Here is an 18,175-nt window from a genome sequence, read left to right as displayed (position 1 = left end):
TTGTTTTAGTCCCGTTATTATAATGAGGGCCATGCAGCGGAGACGCAGGCATAGCGGAATGGGCGGCTTGACGGAGGTATTAGCAATGAAAGCCTATAAGGTTTGGGCAAGCTAAGGGGTTAAATACATGAGTATTAATGCTTTGGTCCGGTATTTTATATTAATGATTAGTTAGAGGGGTCAATGAAAGGCCTTGGCATGTGTAAAACCAAGGGGGCAGGAAAAGGTCTTGACACATGCCAGGGGAGGGGTTATATGTTATATTATCAGTGAAGTGAGTGTTAGGGCAGCAGTGTGGAGTTAGGTTCCAAGAAGGATAGACCCACCCGCCCTCCCTATTATTATTTTTTTTATGTAGACATAGTGTTTTTGCCTTGTTTTTTCTTTATTCAGCTGCTGAGTTCGTGGTCGTTGGATATGGGTTGTTTCTTGCTGGATGGGGGAGAAAAGGGTCTTTGAAGGCTAATAGTTGGATTAATACAAGGTCCATTTTAGGGGTGCAGAGTGTTTACAATATAAGCTATCTATGGTACAGCTGTATTTGGGCTCCTGGCGGTGGTTTGGGGCCCCAAGAGTGGAAGAAAAGAGATTTGGTGCATAAGGTTTTAACCTGGGTGCCCTTGGGTCGGTGTTTGCGGCCAAGGGTAAACAGGTCCTCGAGTGCACTATTATTGGGAACATAAATTCTGAGTGGTCTAGTCTATTTTAGTTAATGCCTCCATGGAATCTTCCTGTCAATTCTGATGCGATGTGTTTAATTTATATTGAATTTGTTATTTATTTGTATTTAAAGTTTTGATATGAAAATGTTGAAGGATCATAAAATTGGCTGCTGTGGCCTTTTGAAACCAAAATAGATGTCAGTGTTTTTTTTCAAGGGGTCAATCTTGGGGAAGTCGGGGAATTCTTAAATTAAGTATGGGAGAGAGGATTTAAGTTGAATGAAGTTTGAGTAGTCTAGAATCTCTCCAGTCACGCTGTGGTCTTTTTGGAACCCAAATAAAGTGTTTTGGGCATTTATTCCAGAGTCTACGTTTACTGTAGTTTTGGTTGTTTTAAGGTGGAGTGAGGGTCCATCCCATATCTAAAGTCATGCAGGCGCATATCATTACTAATAATATTGTTATGACCTGCTTGTGGCAGACTGACATGTTCTACTTAGTTCAATTAAAATGAATGTTACCTTTCTCCATGCTCCTGCAATGCATATATGTAATTGGTAAGGTGCCAACACTTGAAGTCCTTCACATGTGTGGTACATTTGACGACACACAAATAAGAATGATTCTTTCAGGACAAGCAGCAGATCTGACTCTGTAAAGTTGGTCATATCGTCACTGAGAAGTTTCTTGGAAAATTGGGCAATTACATGAGCACCTGCGGCACTAGAATGATATATGCAGGGTTAACAGCTGGTCAATCACACGAGCACCTGCAATACTAGAATCAAATGTTTCAGCAAACATTTGATCGTTCATAGAGACATATCAAAAGGATCGGTGAGGGTTCGGGAGCTGAAGCCCCCACTGACTCTGAAGCGCTGAGCTAAGCGCTTTGCACTTTCGGCTGTGATCAGCGCTCCCTGTCAGGCTGAAGACGGGTTACATAGATCGTCAATGTGAGCTTGTCTTCAGGCTGACCTGGAGCACCAGTCACAGCTGAAGATGAGAAGCACACAGCTGAGCACTTCTGCACCTTCGTTTTAGCGTTGGTGGGGGTTTCAGCTCCCGGATCCCCACCGATCCAAACTTTTGATATGTCTCTATGACCTATCAAAAGATTGACGAAAGTGAAGTCACTCTTTAAACTGACTGACAATACAATGAAAAGCATGTTTTTGCCTTCCTTCTCCAGGATGGGATAGCCTTTTTCCCAGGTAAAATCAATGCTCCACCGATGCTTTTGCAGACTGGTGGATGGCTACTGTGGTCAACATAAAAGCCAGATCCATGTAGTCACTCATTGACTGAAGCACTTGTGCATTGATAACTGAATATCAGAAGCTGCCTATTAAACACAGCACATAATAAAAAGATTTATTAAGGAATCTGAAGCAACCCCTCTGAGGCTTCCAGGTCATGGACATATATAGTGGTGCTTATTGTGCATTCCTATGGGATGGAATGTAAGTGCATGCTCCATCAAACTGTGTAGCCATTTTGGTTTTAGGCTTAGGTTTCCTTTACAAAACCCAAAAATTTCTATTTAAACCAAATCAGAACACAAATATTCCCAAAAAATATTTGTAAATAATCTTTATTAGTCCCCAATCAAGGATAAATTACCCCCCTACAATTATAACCAGACATAGTACAAAACAGTATAAAAAACATTTATATTAAAAACAGTCTCAGTTGAAAAGAGTCACAATAGTCCAATATGAATTATATATATCTCAATGGATATTCACCAGGGGATAAGTACCTAGGATCAAGTTAGACTGGGAAAAACACAGGTCCAGTCTAACAAAAGTGCAAGAAGAAACAACAATTAGAGCATTGTCAAATACCTATGATAGCAGATGGAAAATCTACACCTGAGGAGACACCTCGACGCACGTTTCGCACCCTTCGTCAAGGTGTCTCCCCAGGTGTAGATTTTCCATCTGCCATCATGTTTATCGCAGGTATTTTTCACTGTTGATGAAAAAGAGACGTACAGGAGAGAGAATGTCTGCGAGTGTACTAAACCTCACACAAGCATGAGATAAACACTGCTGCTTACTTCAAACAAAACCTATACTGCTACAACAGAATGCAACTGGATGCCTATAGAGTTGGATCCTGTTGCCATTGACTTCTATTGTAAAAAAACAAACATTAACAGTGTGTTTTTGACCATACATAAAAACATAGCAATCTGTACTTTTCGGTCCTGTCAAAAAGAGTATCCAGACGTATACTTTTTTTTTCTTTATCTACAATAGTACTCAATGACAACAGGATCTCACTGTACGACAAAAACTTGGTGTGAACCTAGCCTGTACTGAGATTTCAGCTACAAATATTACATTCTTACTGCAGTTAAACCATTGTCACACAATTTTTTAAAGATCGCAAAACCTCTTTAACTAATTTTACTGCACAACGTACCCGTCTTTGGTAGAATCAGTGTTTTCTCCATAGAGAAGGAGTGAGAGCCCTGCTTCATTAGAGGCAATCCTACCCAAAATATCAGCAAGAAACGTCAGTGTGCATTCATCACAGTTCTGGTGAACCTGAAAACATACAAAAAATAGTCTTGAAAGACAATGAAAGTAGATGGGCACCAAACATATACATTTCCCCCATAAATAACAAAAAAAATTCCCTTTAACACCTTGGGTTGTGGCACCACAATCCTACTCTAAAAGCCATGATAGAATATAAATTGTAAGGGAGACAATATAAGATAAAATACCATTAAAGACCACATCATTCCAAGCTCAGAGCAATGCCGACGCTCTGGCCTAGATTCAGTGTTTTTCAAGCTCCTAAAATCATTGCCCATATATGAACAGTGACGTCAAGGGTTTTCCCAAGACAGGAGCCCCCGGCCATAGCAGTTGCGATGCTCTGGCCAGGGACTCCACAGCATAAAGCCCCTGACATCACTGTACATATATGGACCGTATCGCCAGAAGCTTCCCTGAGGTCAGCGTTTAAAGAAGTGCTGTGCCCAGGGAGTTTGGGCAACATATCCCACTGTATGCATATACAGTGGGATACAGCCATGCCTTCCGTCGGAGGTATACTTTGGGACTCCTCCCAACGTATGCCTCGGATGGATGGAAAGAATTTGATGTGAACAGGCTCACCTACATTGTTAAAAAGGTTTCACGAATACAGTGATTAGGCAAAGGGGTTCATGTTAGTCCAAATAAACTTCTGAACTTCACTTCTGGTCTCCGCACGGCAACGCTTCACTGCAACAGTGATTTTATCTTCTGTAATTTAGTTTTTTCTATTTCTAGTCAATCGGTCCTCACCCCCACCCTGAATACATATTATCTATTGCATTTCCCCCTATGGTGTACTTTCCTAGAACGTTTACATCATGCCTGCCAACTTATAAGTTTGCAAAAATGAGATGTGTGAGAATGCTAAGATGATAAGGGGGCACAAACATTCCAGGCAAAGCTGCATTTAGTAACCCCACATGTTACAACGTATAGAGTGCATTAGAATGATTCCCTACACCATGGTTTCCCACACTGTGGGTCGCTACCCCATTTGGGGGTTGTGTGAAGACCTCCGGGAAGTCGTGAGCCACTGACTGATGTCCTGGTTTCAACCATATCTGCGTCCTAAGGACGCATTCACTTTGCCGTGATCGGCTCGGAGCAGACAGGCACGATGTAGTGACATCATTGCGCCTGTCTGTGCTGTACCACACAGAGCACAGACCGGAGTAGCAGAAGAATCTCCCCCACACATCGTGGGAACAGACTTAGGGGAGTATGTATTTTATTGTTTATATTAAGAACTACTAGGGCTGTGAGGTGGCAGCTACTGGGGTATTATACTACGTGGGGGCAGCTGTGGGGCATTATACTGCGAGGTGGCGGTTTTGTGGATATTATACCGTTTGGGGACAGCTATAGGGACATTATCCTTTGTGGGGGCAGCTATGGGGGCATTATCCTGTGTGGGGGCAGCCATAGGGGCATTATCCTGTGTGGGGGCAGCCATAGGGACATTATCCTGTGGGGGCACTTATAGGACATTAAACTGTCTGTGGGGCAGCTATAGTGGCATTATAGTGTGTGGGGGCAGCTAAGGGAGCATCAAACTGTGTGGGAGCAGCTATAGGGGCATTATCCTCTGGGGGCAGTTATAGGGCATGAAACTGTGTGCTGGGCAGCTATTGGGCATTATACTGGCACTAAGGGGTTATACTGTGTGGGGGCAGATATGGGGGCATTATACTGTGAGGTGGCGCTTTTGGGGATATTATACCGTGTGGGGCAGCTATAGGGGCATTATCCTGTGTAGGGGCAGCTATATAAGCATTTTCCTGTGTGGGGGCAGCTATAGGGGCATTATAGTGTGTGGGGGCAGCTATGGGAGCATCATACTGTGTGGGAGCAGCTATAGGGGCATTATCCTGTGGGGGCAGTTATAGGGCATTAAACTGTGTGTGGGGCAGCTATGGGGCATTATACTGTGGGGGCACTAAGGAGTTATACTGTGTGGGGGCAGATATGGGAGCATTATACTGTATGGGGGCAGCTTTACAGGCATTATACTGTGTAGGGAGGCACTATAGGGGCATTATATATGGGCATTAGACTGTGTGGGGCAGCTATAGGGGCAGTATACTGAGTGGGGGCACTAAGGGGTCATTATACTGTGTAGGGGCAGCTATGGGGGCATTATACTGTGTGGGGAGGCACTATAGGGGCATTATACTGTGTGGGGGTCCACTGGGTTGGGGTCCACTCATATGTGTTTAACCCCCTCCTGTGCTAAACCCCTAGCTACGCCTCTGTTGGCCACTAAAGGATGGGTCGACCCACCATCAGCAGCAATAGTCAGGCCTCAGCTATGCACAGCAGCAGGATACCTTGAGGCCGCCCCCCTCCCCCGCCCGCACAATTATCGCTGTTTTCTATGTTGCAGGGACTTATTTTTCGAATGGAGCCAAGTACCAGCATCTAACTACAAATGATGTTGACAGTACGGTAGTGGGGGGGTCCGAAACAAAAGTCTCGGCCAAAAGTGGGTACCGGCCTCAGAAAGTTTGGGAACCACTGCCCTACACTGACCTTTTTTCCTTTCAGCAACTTTTGTATTGGAGACAGCAGGCTCTCTATAACTGCCCCAATGTACAAACATTCCTTGGCACATTCTTTCCGATCACAGAGCATTTTGAGAACTTCCATAGCTAGATGTGCTGGAGCATAGCTGCCTGGGGGTACAAACATCAATACATGTTACAAAGATTTTATAATTGGAATGCGTTTTGGTTGCATTAGTATAAACCATTTCTTGCAAAGAGATCCTAAATGACACCCCTACTTTAGGAGGTCCACTATCGAAAGGGAATTCCAGTTGAAATCATCTTCTGCCATACTGTATAATATGGTATTGTGAGGGTCTGTGAATTTAGATCCATAATGGTTCCAAAGACAAAGTGGAGGCAGTGCTCTGTGGAATATCTGAACCCCATCCCCATTGCTTGGAGATTTCTGTTACTAGAACTGTCAAGCAGCAATGAAAGGGTTGGTGCCGCCCCTTTTTTGTGTAGATGCACCCTCAATGGCCCAATGCCATGAAGTTCTGTAATGTCTATATGTGAAAAAATTATTTAACTGGTTCCCGACCGCTGGCTGTGTTTTTACGGCCAGCGGTCAGGGTCCTTAAAACCCGCGCCATAGACTTTTTACGGCGCGGGTTTTAACGTGCTGCCCGAGCGATCGGGCAGCTGAATGTCGGGTCTCCGGCTGTCAGTGACTGCCGGGGACCCTGAGGAGAGGATAGAAGAAGCTTTCGCTGCTTCTGTCTTCTCCGATCTCTTTTACACAGCGCTCAATGAACGCTGTGTATAGGAATAGAGGCAGCGGCCGCGGCGCTGTCTCTATTCCTCCCGGTGATCATGTGACTGGTCACATGATCGCCGGGTGCCATTAGTGACAGACTGCTGCTGGGTCTTACTAGACCCAGCACAGCCCTATTAGTGACAATCGTCAGTATGAGATGGCCGATTTCCCCTGTAACTGGGGCTGCTGTACATCTTTAGTTAGGGTATGTTCACACGGCAACGGCAATTCTGTCTGAAATTACGGAGCTGTTTTCAGGTGAAAACAGCTCCTGAATTTAAGACATTTTGACAAGTGCACGCGTTTTTCGTGGCGTCTTTTACGGACGTAATTGGAGCTGGTTTTCATTGGAGTCAATGAAAAATGGCTCCAATTACGTTCCAAGAAGTGACATGCACGTCTTTTGACAGCGGCACGTAAATAAAAAGCCAGTCTGCACAGAACACCGTAAGACCCATTGAATTCAATGGGCAGATGTTTGCAGACGGTTTGGAGCCATTTTTTCGGCCGTAATTCGAGGCGTAAAACGCCTGAATTACGTCTGGAAATAGGGCGTGTGAACATACCCTTACAGTGGAAAAGCATGGTCTAAAAGAATGAAAAAATATATATAAAGTTCCCCAAAGGTCTTTTTTGACCTTTGAGGGACAGACCATAGTAATTAAAAAAGAAAAGTAAAGTGCAAAAAAAAATGAATAATAAATACACATAAAATACCCACCCCAAAAATTAGTCTCCCCCCCCGCCAATAATTGTCGTAACGCTAGCCCGGACCCAATTACCCTAATATAGACATGTAATATATTACAATTTACGGTAGAAAATGACGATCACAAATAAAAGGTATATTTTAGGGTAAAATCTGTTATTACCCAAAAAAATAGCTGAAACGTAAAAAAGCTTATTTTTTTACTATTATTTTCAAACTTTAAGAATAAAAATTGTAAAATAGCAAAAAGGATGTGTATAAAAATGATTAAAAAAAAAAAGAAACCTGCATTGTCTACGGAAAAAACATCGCAAAAATCACGTCGCTAGCCCAAGAAATAAAAAAGTTATAGCCATTTAACTAACGCGTGCTAAAAAGTGCTAAACGGTGTCTGGTCCTGAAGGCTCAAAATAGCCCGGTCCTGAACTGGATAGGCAGAATTCACAAACAGTGGCCCAACTGTTAACAGTGGAAGTCATGGCAGGAGGTTAACACTTGGTATGTCAGCCTGTGCTTCATGTTCCATTCTGTATGAAGCTCGGAGGAGAGTATCGTGCACGGGTCAAATTCTAATTAATTGGACCCGAGCACGATACTCTTGGTGCGTCGTACGGTTGCCACGGCAACAGTACCGCCCAGCGTGCAGGAGCGTCTTCACGCCCAATGTTATTTTGGGCGGGAGAGTACAACTGGAGGGACACTAATTAAAATGACAAAACTTGCTTTTCCTAGCAAAGTTCTTAAAAATACTAAACATACTGTACATGTAAAAAGCACAATAAAATCTAACAATCATTACCTGCAAAGGCTCCAGCTGCCGTTTTCTGTCCATTTGGGCAATACAACATAATATGTGTAAACAGCACGACCAGGTCACACAGAGACACTGATTCTGAAACACATTAAATTGCTATAAAGAATGAACTCTTAAAATCGAGTCTTTTTAATAAACATGAATAAGGGGATAATCAGAGGATAGCCACGCTCCTTTAGGCTGGGTTCACACTGTGCATTTTTAGCATGCTTTTTTTTTTGTTTTGGTTAATGAAATTGAGGGACATGTGAGTTTATCTACTAAAACAGTAAAACACATGCTAAAAATGCAACAAAATGCAGAGTGTGATCCCAGTCTTAACATGACCTCTAAATAGTAAAGGAATATTATTTCTAATCCTCAAATTCCCTGCTGGAGGGGGGTAATGTACAGGTTATAGGTCGATAAGGGGTTAATGTATTGAAGCAATGAATGCCTTCTTTATACTTTCTTTAGGATCATTATATAATGCCTGGTTACCTTTGTGGTTTTTCAGTTTTATAGGGAAAAGCTTTCTGCCATGTTTATAGATGAGTAGCCTTCCAAGAACATTAAGTGAATGAACAAAGTATAAATACTGCAACTCTTTCCTTGAGTAGAAGGTCTTCAGTTTAATGCCTGGATACAAACACAAAACATATGACTAAATAAAGTGATTATTATATTTTTATATTACATGTACACTTCCTTCATTTTAGCTTTACATGCCATACATTGAGCATGTTTTATACATATCAATGCTAAACTTCAAATTCCACTGGTTTCTTGTATCAAAATAAATCTATCCACTTTATTTTTTGATGATCTGTACAGATTTCTGTTGGGAGATCATGTATAAAACAAGTTGAAACGATAACAGGAGTGTTGCCAATTGTTTCCTTGGGCAACAGCATTCTACATACAGTTTCTTAATGGGATCATTATACAACCCCCATAAATGTTTTGTTATGGTGATGACCCTTTGGAAGAACTCTTCTGGAAGGGACTAAGAATTAGCGTTCCACTTCATTTCTTTGTGTGGGATGGGAAGTGAAAATGACTGTCACTTTTATAGGAGTGTAGAATTGCTCTTTAAAGCCTGACTCAAAACCTAAGAAGTCATGTGTGACTGCACAAAATTCCTTCATGTCAGGAAGCTGAGATATAAGAAGCTGCCCATCCATTTCAGGATTTGTACCCAGAAAATCCTGTGTTCCAGACAGTAGCTCTTCAAATTGAGCCATCTGAAATGCTGAATCTGTTTTCTAGGCTCTCTTAAATCCTGCCTCTTGATATTATTTGCTTCATTACCTGAATAGTCTTACCCTTTTAGCTTCCTACAGTATATAAACCAAGCTCTTTTGCTTCCCAATTGCCAGACTATTGAGCTTGCTGCCTGTAATCTAGTTCCTTGCTGCCTCTCTACAAACTGTTGCTGCCCATCTGTGTACCAAGCTTGGATGGTTTCCGGACCACTTCACTGCCTCACTATAACCTGATGCAGCTTATCTATGCACCGAACCTGGACTGTTACTGGACTACTTTTGCTATTATCACCCTCCTGCCTGATCGTTTCTGTCACTGGACTCTGAATCTGCTACAGACCTTGACAGTCAGGGTCCTCACAATGAAAAGCTGGATGGGGGGTGGTCTGTATAATAAAGTATTGGTTCTTTAGGTTTAAAGAGACTTTTCTCTTTGGACAACCCCATTCCGTATGTTATACAAGGACATATTAGGTTAACAGTCAGGAGGGGTTCTCCTAATCAGAATCCCCCTCTATTAGCCAGAGCCACTTCAATAATCAAATGCGGAGCAGATTTCCCAGCGATATTGGCTGATGGCTGGCAGGACAATCTTTCCGGGGAGGGGGCATGCCTGACAAAAAAAAACTATGTTTCTGCTTCCTGGACCCCTATGAGTGTGTGTGAGAAAAGTATAGAATACAGCATAAAAAGCTACTAAAATGTTTTATATTGGTAACACATAAATGTGACAAGTTAACATGTTGACAAAAAAAAAAAAAAGCCAAATGCAAATTTTTCTGTTGCTCTTTTGTCCAATTGATTTGTATGGGAAAATCCTAGGAAAAACGGACGTGGAAAAGGATTTAGGCTGTGTTCACATCAGCGTTGGGCTTCCGTTCATGGGTTCCGTTCGACCATTCCGTCGGAGGAACCGATGAACGGAAAGACAAATGGAAACCATAGCCTCCATTTGCATTACCATTGATTTTAACGGTAATGCTTCCATAGCAGTTGGTTTTCGTTCTGTAAGGTTTCAGTTTTTTTAGCGGAAACAATAGCATAGTCAACTATTGTACCGTAGTCGGAAAAGATTTTTTTCCTTAAGATGAGGAAAATTGGCTTTGGGCCTGTTCACATCAGCGTTTCCCTTCCGTTGAGTCGACTGCGCTATTGATTCCGTCTAAAACAATGGAACCCTGTTACAACGGTGACAAACAGAAACCTTTAGAAACGTTTCCGTCACCATTGATATCATTGGTGATGCAAACGGAAGCTTAGGTTTCCACTTGCTTTTCCGTTGAGGGGTTAACCTGACGGAAACCTCCACGGAAGGGCAATGCTGATGTGAACACAGCCTTTGGCCTCATGGGGGTTTTACCTTCCTCTGACTCAACATTGTAGAATAAATGGCTGAACATGTCTTTTTTCGGCCTTAATAACTATGGTGGCTTTATTGATAGTTCGATAAAATTCCTTTTCCTTTGGACAAGCCCTTATCAGCATATGGAAATACATTTAAAGTAGAACAATCTATACCATGTTATATCTATTAATTGATATGTATAAAATAGAAAAACAAACACATTTACCTGTCTGTTTTATACTTACCAGGATATGGTTGGGAGGATGCTGTTTTAGTGTTTTCATCAGCTCCTGACTGTGATGACTCATAATAATAGAAGCACTGCTCAATGGCTGCAATTATCTGGAAGACAATAGATTATCCTCACCTCCAGTTTACAGATACACAAGCAATGCATTCCCTGCTACACTCTCTGCAATCTGCAACTAGGGTAATAAAACCGTATGGAATTTATTGTGTCCCTGATACAGACTGTAAACTGCATCAGGGACACTATAACCATTGGAGGTCTAAAAATGTAAAATAAAAGACAGGCACTCTAAACAAGATCATCTTTAAGATGCCCATACCAAGTTAATCTAATGGGTACCCATCATATCGTACATGTTTGAAGAAAGATGGGACTGTATTCTGTGTTAAGCATTCAGCGCAAGATCAGGAGGTCAGCAGCTCACAATTGATTTTGCAGACCTCCAGTTTAATGGGGCTGTATAATAGACACTTTTGGAAATGTTGTACATGTCCTTGTTTAAAGTACTCTGACTCATGACAGAGGAACTTTAATTCAATATATTCTACATATTATTGACAAAATACCATTCACAGATGCTTTTCGGTATACAGCAGCCTATACAGGGCCGGCCTTAGGATAGATGGCGCCCTGTGCGAAATTATCTTTCGGTGCCCCCCCCCCAGCATGAAAAATATGCCCCATAAAAAAGTATAATGCCCTATATAGTGTCCTCACACAGTATAATGCCCCTTTAGTGCCCCCCATACAGAATAATATTTAATAATATATTGTAACCCCTTCAAGGACACAGTATTTTGTCCTCTAATTGTGCCCACACAGTATTATGCCCCTAAGTGCCACACACAGTATATTGCCCTCTGTAGTACCCCTACACAGTATAATGTCCGCTTAGTGGCCCACATACAGTATAATGCCACCCTCCCCTGGCTGCCACACACAGCCTGCCCCACTTGTAGATAGCGCCCCCGTGTAGATTGTGCCATACAGCCTCCCTGTAGACAGTGCCATAATCCCCCACCTCCTCCTTGTAGATCGTGCCATACAGCCCCCCACATCCCCCTTGTAGACAGTGCCCCCAAAAAAAAAAAATTTTACTCACCTAGACTCCGTTCCCACGACGGGATCCTTGCGTAGGCCGACGTGATCCTGTAGCCTAGTAGAGAGTTTCCCGACCTTTTCGTACTAGAGGCACCCCTTGAAAAATAAAAACTTCCTCAGGGCACCCCTACCAAAAATAGTTTAGAGAAAGACAGAAAACGGCTAAAAACAAGCACTACACTCTTAGGGGGGATTCACACGAGCGTGTATTCGGTCCGTGCGGGCCGCGTGGTTTTCACGCGGCACGCATGGACCAATACAAGTCTATGGGGCAGTACAGACAGTCCGTGCTTTTTGCGCAGCGTTTGTCTGCTGCGCAAAAAGCGCGACAGGTTCAATAACTCTGCGTATTTCGCGCATCACGCACCCATTGAAGTCAATGGGTGCGTGAAAATCACGCGCACCACACGGAAGCACTTCCGTGGGACGAGCGTGATTCGCGCAACAGCAGTGAAAAGGATGAATGAAAACCGAAAAGCACCACGTGCTTTTCTGTTTCCGAACATCCAAACGGAGTGTCTTTGCGATGAGCGAAGCCGGACAAGCGTACCGAACTTCACCGGGTTCGGCCAAACTCGTTTTGGCCGATCCCGGCAAAAAAATTATCGGTACGCGACGTCAGGAGATAGTCACTGTCCATGGTGCTGAAAGAGTTAAACTGTTTCAGCACCATGGACAGTGACTTGCGATCCCAAAATACATTAACCTGTAAAAAAAAAAACGAAGTTCTAACTTACCGATTACTCCTGTCTCCTTCCTGCAGTCCGACCTCCCGGGATGACACTTCAGTTCAAGTGACAGCTCCAGCCAATCACAGGCCAAGCACAGGCTGCAGCCAATCACAGGCTGCAGCGGTCACTTGGACTGCTGCGTCATCCAGGGAGGTGGGGCCCGATGTCAAGAGAGGCGCGTCACCAAGGACGCGTCACCAAGGACGCGTCACCAAGGCAACGGCCGGGAAGTTCTCGGTAAGTAGGAACTTTATCTTTTTTTTTTACAGGTTTTTCGCTGTTGTGTTCGGCATTCACTGTCGAGGGTGCTGAAAGATTTAGCTCTTTCAGCACCTTGGACAGTGACGGGCGTTGACAAGCCTCATCTCTATGATGCCGGCTGCGCGAAAATCACGCAGCCGCGCATCAGACACGCATGACACACGCAGCTGTCAAATGGTTTTTGCGCTCGCAAAACGCTGCGTTGTTTGCGCGCGCAAAAACGCAACGTTCGTGTGAATCTCCCCTTAGGGTATGTTCTCACAGCGTTTTCCTTCAGGAATTTTGAAGCAGACTTTGAATTGGCAGCGTTGTTTGAAAATATATTTTTTTAAGTTGTTGAAGCTAATACAAAAGATGCAGGTAAAAAAGCACCAAACGAGCACCACAGGTATTTTCTGCCTCCTTTTAATTTCAATTGGAGCTCTGAGGTGGAAACCACTTGAAGACGATCAGCCCCCCATTCACTGTAAAATGAGCATCAGCCCGCCACTCACTGTAAAATGAGCATCAGCCCACCACTCACGGAAATTATCATCAGCCCCCTCACAGTAATGACCATCAGCCCGCCACTCACAGATTCCCCCTATAGATAGTGCCACACAGCCCCCTTGTAGGTAGTGCCACACAGCCCTCTATAGATAGTGCCACACAGCCCTCTATAGATAGTGCCACACAGCCCCCTGTTGTTAGTGCCACTAATTGTTGGTAGTGCCACACAGCCCCCTGTTGGTAGTGCCACCCGGCCCCCTGGTAGGTTGTGCCACACGGCCCCCTTGTAGGTTGTGCCACACGGCCCCCTTGTAGGTTGTGCCACACGGCCCCCTGGTAAGTTGTGCCACACGGCCCCCTGGTAGGTTGTGCCACACGGCCCCCTGGTAGGTTGTGCCACACGGCCCCCTGGTAGGTTGTGCCACACGGCCCCCTGGTAGCTAGTGCCACACGGCCCCCTGGTAGCTAGTGCCACACGGCCCCCTGGTAGCTAGTGAAACACGGCCCCCTGGTAGCTAGTGCCACACGGCCCCCTGGTAGCTAGTGCCACACGGCCCCCTGTTAGCTAGTGCCACACGGCCCCCTGGTAGCTAGTGCCACACGGCCCCCTGGTAGCTAGTGCCACACGGCCCCCTGGTAGCTAGTGCCACACGGCCCCCTGGTAGCTAGTGCCACACGGCCCCCTGGTAGCTAGTGCCACACGGCCCCCTGGTAGCTAGTGCCACACGGCCCCCTGGTAGCTAGTGCCACACGGCCCCCTGGTAGCTAGTGCCACACGGCCCCCTGGTAGCTAGTGCCACACGGCCCCCTGGTAGCTAGTGCCACACGGCCCCCTGGTAGCTAGTGCCACACGGCCCCCTGGTAGGTAGTGCCACACAGCCCCCTGGTAGGTAGTGCCACACAGCCCCCTGGTAGGTAGTGCCACACAGCCCCCTGGTAGGTAGTGCCACACAGCCCCCTGGTAGGTAGTGCAACACAGCCCCCTGGTAGGTAGTGCAACACAGCCCCCTTGTATGTAGTGCCACACAGTCCACAGTCCCATTGGAGATAGCACCCCCTTCCTGTAGATAGCGCCACTGCTGTAGCTCCCTGAGGGAGCGGAACTCCTATGTGGCCGGGGATTCCACTCCTGGGGTGCTCAACTTGATGTCTCTGTCCATATATGGATAGTGGCACCAGGTGCAACTCCTGAAGTAGAAATTCCCATCCACAGCGTTGCCGACGTTGTGACCAGGGATTCCACTCCAGGAGAAGCCCGTCGTCTGTGTCCATTTATGGACAGTGACGTCACTGGCTTCTCCTGTAGTGGAATCCCCGCTCACAGCGTTGGCAATGCTGTGGACGGGGATTACGCTTCAGCAATTGCCTCTGATGTCACTGTCCATATATTGATAGAGACATCAAGCGCTCCTTCAGGGAGCTACAGTGGCGCTAGTAGAAAGCAGAGCAGAAAGATACCTCCCTGCTCTAATATAGTGGCATCGCTACCGCTGTAGCAGGAGCTTCTAGCGGCGCTGCCGGCCATGGGGGGGCTCGACGGGCAGCACGGGTGCCCTCATGCCAGTGTCGCCGCTAGCAGCCACTATGGCTGCTACAGCGGTAGCGACGCCGCTAAGTGAAGAAACGCCCGGGCGGGCGGTGGCTGCTGAGTCGCTGGGCCCTTCTTAAATAAGCAGGGGAAGGGAGCTAGCACAGCGCCCCCTTCCACCTGCTGGAGTCATGAGCCCTGTGCAATGGCACAGGTCGTACATCCCCAAGGCCGGCCCTGAGCCTATAGTCTACTAATGGAACTTTGCTAGCCTAGTCTACCGCTAGAAGGGCTGATGAAACAAATGGGCTGGAGTTTTACTAGCAGTGAGAATACTCACCAAAGATTTATATCTTTTTTCAAGAAGTCGCAACACCACTGTCCTGCTGTAATAGGCATGCTGGAGGGTAAACAGAAAAGCAGACAGCATAAGGTAATATACTTTTAAATAGCAAACATATGCCTCCACAGCAGAAAAGCTGATTGATTATGTAGTAGTACATCTTCCACTACAGCGTGGTTCATTTATAGGTATATGTGTTGTCTGTATTAAATGAGAAGAAAAAAGTTTCTACATTATAAGTCATGACAGATATTAAAGAGGTTGACCAAAATTATAAAAACATAATTACTTTCTTCCAAAAACAACACTACAGGTTGTCTGTGGTATTGCAGCGGAGATATTTTCACTACAATTAAGTTTAGCTGCAATACCAGACACAAACTGTAGTAGACAGGTGTAGTGTTGTTTTTGGAAAAAAGTAGCCAAGTTTTTGTTATCCTGAACAACCTTTTTAACTAACTGCCTGTTCCCTTGTATTACTCATTATTAAATTATACTAGTTATAAGATATTTATTTTGGTCATTTTATTGAATACACTTTTGTGAACTTAGGAAAATATATCTTTACTTCATCTGTAGTTGTCAATCTCTTGTTTATTTTTGAGGGTGCCCCACATAGATAGCCCCATAAGCTTACGAGGGGTTTTATACTGTGGATGCTCTCATCCTTTCAGGGTTCTTAAAGTATGAGGTGGAAGAGCTCTCCTTGTACATTGATCATAGATCACGAGGGTTGCAGTAGGGGAGTTGGCTGCAAAGTGTGTATGTGGTGCCAGGGGTGAATTGGGACTGCCCTGGGCTTTAGGTCTGAGAATATGGATATCACTATGAAACTGATCAACCAGAACAGGGCTGTTAGTCACTGCCAGCTTCAGACAGGTTTCACTGCTGGGCCCCTCTGGGTATGTTCACAGAAGGAAGGAAGGCAGATGACATGGTTTATATCCATGACTCTTCCTCATTCCTTCGTGCAATGTGTTTTTTTGTGGCACCCCTATCCGTGTTGGGGGTCCGTTTAGTGGATAAAGTTATTGTTCACTAAGAATGCCTTCGTATCCACATAGGCTACCTTGTTATATAAAATGGTGCACTTGATAACACACAACTTGATAATTTGTTCTTGTTCTAGGTGTCAGTCAATATACATATAGTGATTTGGTAAACGCAGTAATGCAGTCATAAATTACCATCCATTTCTTGAACCACACAGCCTTGGTATCGATCATTGACAAGTAGAAAACTGGATCCTGGAGCATTTGTGAGCTTGATTCCTGAGTTACCGATAATAGAGACAATGTGCTCTCTATAATTTCTTCCATGTACCTAAACACAAGAAAATATTGCACTTAGTCTTTCTACATTAATAGACACATATCACATACTGGGTCAAATTTCTTCTGTAAACAGGTTGTCTGCTTAAGAAATCCCCAGTTTCAAATACTCTGCTAGGAAATTCTGAGGTAATGGATGGGTGTCTCATGTTTAGAACTATCATTTCTTACTGTATAATGCCCCCTTTAATGCCCCTAACTCATTAGAACGCCTCCTTTACTGCCCCCACACAGTATAATGCCCCTTAAATTCCCCCTCCACAGTATAATGTCCCCTTTAGTGAGCCCCACACAGTATTATGCCTCCATTAGTGCCCCCACACAATATTATGTCCCCCAAGTGCCCCCACAGCATAATGCCCCCTTTAGTGCCCCCACACAGTATATTGCCCTCTTTAGTGCCCCTACACAGTGTAATGCCCCCTATTGCCCTCCTCCACAGTATAAAGTTCCCTTTAGTTCCCCCCACACAGTATAATGTCCCCTTTTGTGCCCCCATAGAGTATAAATAATGTCTTGGTGCCTGGAGGCCCAGGGAGCAAGCAGTGGAGTAGAGAAGAAGCGCACGGGCCGGAAGGTAGCTGCAGAGTTGCCGGGCCCGGGTACTTCAGAAACCCAAGGGGAGGGGAGCCAGCGCATAACTCCAAGGAGAGTTATTCGCCCTGTGCAATCTCACAGGTTGCACAACCCAAAGGGCGGCCCTGTATACAGGTAGCTAAGATATACATGTTTGTGGAACAAGGGAAAGCTTTTCTCACACAGTGAAGTTTTGGCATGCATTAGAATTGGATGCAGAAAGAGGAAAAGCACAAGACCTCCTTTTATAACTCTCCTCTATTTACAATCTACTGGCATAGCCTACAAAAAAAAGAAAAACGACTTTACAAGAACTGCACTATGTAAACAAAACTGTACAGAACTCTGTAATAAAGAAACCAAAATCAAGAGATTTTTTTTTCTCATAATTTTATCTGCATACAAAGAAGAACAGCATTGGACGCATTACTTTTCAGGATGTCTGATCCAGAACGATGGGACTTCCTTCTGGTAATCATTCAAAAGGCGAATCTAGAGAAACAAAATAGAAATGTAAATTACATTAAAAAATGCAAAAACAAAGGAAAAAGGGAATGTGGCATATAAGCTTACCTTTTTCAGTGTTCGGACAACTTCAGGGTTGTTGATGTCAACGCCATTTAATAATATTGGTTTATGACTTGAAACAAATGACAATTCTAAGTGTTTGGCTAAAAAGAAAAAAAATAATAATAAGTGAATATATGACTAAATAATGCTTTAGAGACCTGACGCAGGATCCACCTGTTATCGATCACATCTAAGTTCATAACTTAGATGTGATCAATTAGAGGTGGATCCTGCTTTTCAGAGACACGCAGAACCTGATGACACAAAACCCGTTTGTCTTGCGGACCTGACGGATTCAGGTCTTAGCGCATGATACAAAGCAGCCATATCTCAAAAAGTAAAATAGTTAAAATAATTTTTAAA

The 18,175-nt window shown here is 44.4% G+C and overlaps 1 protein-coding gene across 2 annotated transcripts in view; it reads right to left on the bottom strand.

Moving 5' to 3' along the window:
* The window catches only part of TBC1D32 (TBC1 domain family member 32), a 66,993-nt gene that overhangs the window by 35,541 nt on the left and 13,277 nt on the right, over positions 1 to 18,175 (bottom strand). For both annotated transcript variants that reach the window (XM_075853236.1, XM_075853237.1), the window contains 10 exons: positions 17,816 to 17,913; positions 17,673 to 17,734; positions 16,523 to 16,658; positions 15,333 to 15,392; positions 10,878 to 10,974; positions 8,524 to 8,661; positions 8,029 to 8,121; positions 5,747 to 5,889; positions 3,093 to 3,217; positions 1,184 to 1,385 (listed from right to left, as the gene is read on the bottom strand). In XM_075853236.1, the coding sequence (XP_075709351.1) occupies positions 1,184 to 1,385; positions 3,093 to 3,217; positions 5,747 to 5,889; positions 8,029 to 8,121; positions 8,524 to 8,661; positions 10,878 to 10,974; positions 15,333 to 15,392; positions 16,523 to 16,658; positions 17,673 to 17,734; positions 17,816 to 17,913 (1,154 nt within the window). The remainder of the gene's footprint in view (positions 1 to 1,183; positions 1,386 to 3,092; positions 3,218 to 5,746; positions 5,890 to 8,028; positions 8,122 to 8,523; positions 8,662 to 10,877; positions 10,975 to 15,332; positions 15,393 to 16,522; positions 16,659 to 17,672; positions 17,735 to 17,815; positions 17,914 to 18,175) is intronic.

Source organism: Rhinoderma darwinii, chromosome 2, assembly GCF_050947455.1.
Source record: "Rhinoderma darwinii isolate aRhiDar2 chromosome 2, aRhiDar2.hap1, whole genome shotgun sequence".
Lineage (NCBI taxonomy): Eukaryota > Metazoa > Chordata > Amphibia > Anura > Rhinodermatidae > Rhinoderma > Rhinoderma darwinii.
Note: the sequence above shows the minus strand (reverse complement) of the source record. Positions and strands in the feature narration are given on the sequence as shown.